General features: G+C 30.9%; 1 protein-coding gene across 3 annotated transcripts in view; it reads left to right on the forward strand.

Moving 5' to 3' along the window:
• LOC108749715 (WD repeat-containing protein 24) overlaps window positions 1-2,262 on the forward strand; it is a 6,851-nt gene extending 4,589 nt beyond the window's left edge. For 2 of the 3 annotated variants that reach the window (XM_018488631.1, XM_018488633.1), the window contains exons 8-13: window positions 88-271; window positions 364-532; window positions 617-764; window positions 881-1,385; window positions 1,507-1,668; window positions 2,114-2,262. In XM_018488631.1, the coding sequence (XP_018344133.1) occupies window positions 88-271; window positions 364-532; window positions 617-764; window positions 881-1,385; window positions 1,507-1,668; window positions 2,114-2,242 (1,297 nt within the window). In that variant the 3' untranslated portion in view covers window positions 2,243-2,262. The remainder of the gene's footprint in view (window positions 1-87; window positions 272-363; window positions 533-616; window positions 765-880; window positions 1,386-1,506; window positions 1,669-2,113) is intronic. The other variant, XM_018488632.1, reaches the window with a different exon arrangement.
• The last annotated feature ends 86 nt before the right edge of the window (window positions 2,263-2,348 follow it).

Genomic DNA, 2,348 nt, shown 5'->3' on the forward strand with positions numbered 1-2,348 from the left:
AGCGAGAGAGAAAGAGAATATAATCTCTTTCTATTTTTTTAATTTTTTAAAATTTGGTTGCGATTATATATTTTTGTTCTTTTGCAGGAGAACACCTGTAACAAATGATGATAATTTTTGCATGGCTTCAAGTGTAATGAATAGATTCCGTGGATGTGTACGCGAACCGGATTGGTTTAAGATAGCCGCAGAAAATTATTTGCTTTCTGGAAATTTAAGTGAAGCCTGCGATCACAATGCACATGTCGCGTATAACTTTGGCAATTATGTTGTAAGAAAAAAAATGTTGTTTTTGTATATACATTATATAATAGTATCAATATATTTAATAATAATAAAACTTATTTTTTATTATTTATACAGGTCAGCAAAGCGTGGCAAGTCTTAAAGGTCATGTATACAGATCCGTTCGAGATACTCCAAAAGAGTGCACCGACGGTACCTAAAGAAGATATAGTTAATACGTCAAATATAATACCGGGAGTAACAAAAAGTTCTGGTATGGAACAATCAAATGCGAGTAAACAATCAAGTAAGTATAAGCAGAAATATCATGTGAACAACATATTAATATGTTATCATATCACATTTAATTGTATAAATTGATTTTTCTTAGGTCATGAACAGGACGCAAGATCTCTCCAGGGAGAAAATCCTGCTGGCGCTGCCAGTGGCGGTGACGATGAGACTGAAACGGAAACTGAAGCACTGGAGAATCAAAATATCACAGGGCCATCGACTAATACGACAACTGTTCTGCCAAGGTACTGTTATATATTCATCGTTGCATAAATTCTAGAGTTATATGGCGTGCGTGTATGTTGAGATTAATTGATTTCTATCAGTGTAATATCAGAATATTTGATGTTTCTAATTATAGGAGACCATTACTTAGCGATATACCTTCTACATCGCGAGGTGATTTTATCTTTGGTGAAACCGAGTATGAACCTGTATCTTTGGAACATCACGGCGAAAATAGGCAAACTGTGATGCGCATGGAGGATGATGATTGGACCAAGGAATTGCAGAAGGAGGCTTTTCCTTTGCGACATGAAATCAAAGATCGGTCTCCGCCACCAGAACAATTTCCCAATCATCCTCCTGATCTCAGCGAGAATTCAACTTCTGTTATAGTCGAAGATCAACCTAAGTTAGTAGTTCCGGTTCTACCAAAACCTCTACCTTTTGATTTTACGCCTCTAGTTCTGGAAGGACTGCACTTTCACACAGCAATAAGAGATGTACAGACGACAGTATCGATGCTCATTGTCTTAGGAGAAATAAGGAAAAAATTGAATATTCCTGTAGCTTTACAAGAACATTGGATATTAGAATATTTAGACTTGCTCGGCAAATTTAAGCTCTGGCATGTAGCTACACAGGTTTGTTCATAATTACAGAATGCATTATATTATTTAACTGCAATTGACTATTTCTTTTTTGATAGTTTTTATTCATAAATAATAAAAATACTTGATTTAATGTAAATAATTTTATTTATAGATAATACAATTGGCATGGATACCATCTATATCTCAATTGAATCAACAATCAACTACGATACATGCGTGTTGTGTAGCATGCACAAAATCATTGCAACGATCTGCATGGTTGTGTGATCATTGTCATACCCCCGAACACGCTTTGTGTTCTATTTGTAATCAGGTAAGAAAAATTTAGCTCTTGTCATTTAAATTTATAAAATAATTTGTATTTATATTCAAAATGAAATGAACTTAAAAAACAAAAAATTACAATATTCATTGTTTTTAAATTGATTTATATTTTTTTATCACTTTGATTTTTATTTTTTAGAATCTTATATTATATATTTTTTGAAATTGTTTGTGTATAAATCTTTTCTTCAAAATTTGGTTAATTTATTATACAGATAATAAAAAATTATTTTTAAAGCCTAATTCACAAATTTAATTACAATTTAATACAATTATATTATAATCAATATGGAAATTAATTGCATTCAATTATAATAAAACAATTCCAGTACAAATGATAAAATTGTTAATATTTTTATTAATATATATGTGTAAATATTTTTATTAATATTGATATTTTTTTGTTGTATGTGATATCTACATATGGTGTCAAGGTTGTACGTGGTGTCTACATATGGTGTCAAGGTTGTGCACATGGAGGCCATATAAATCATATGAGAGAATGGTTTAATAATAATCGACAATGTCCTACTGGTTGTGGACATCTTTGCGAATACAATTAAGAAAATATGTCGACTTTATAAATGCGTGTGTTAGAAATGAATAATTTTAAAACACTAAAATAAAACATTACAAAATGTGAATATTCTGACGTAATATACCATAAGA

This window comes from Trachymyrmex septentrionalis, unplaced genomic scaffold (genome assembly GCF_001594115.1).
Source record: "Trachymyrmex septentrionalis isolate Tsep2-gDNA-1 unplaced genomic scaffold, Tsep1.0 scaffold31, whole genome shotgun sequence".
Taxonomy (NCBI): domain Eukaryota; kingdom Metazoa; phylum Arthropoda; class Insecta; order Hymenoptera; family Formicidae; genus Trachymyrmex; species Trachymyrmex septentrionalis.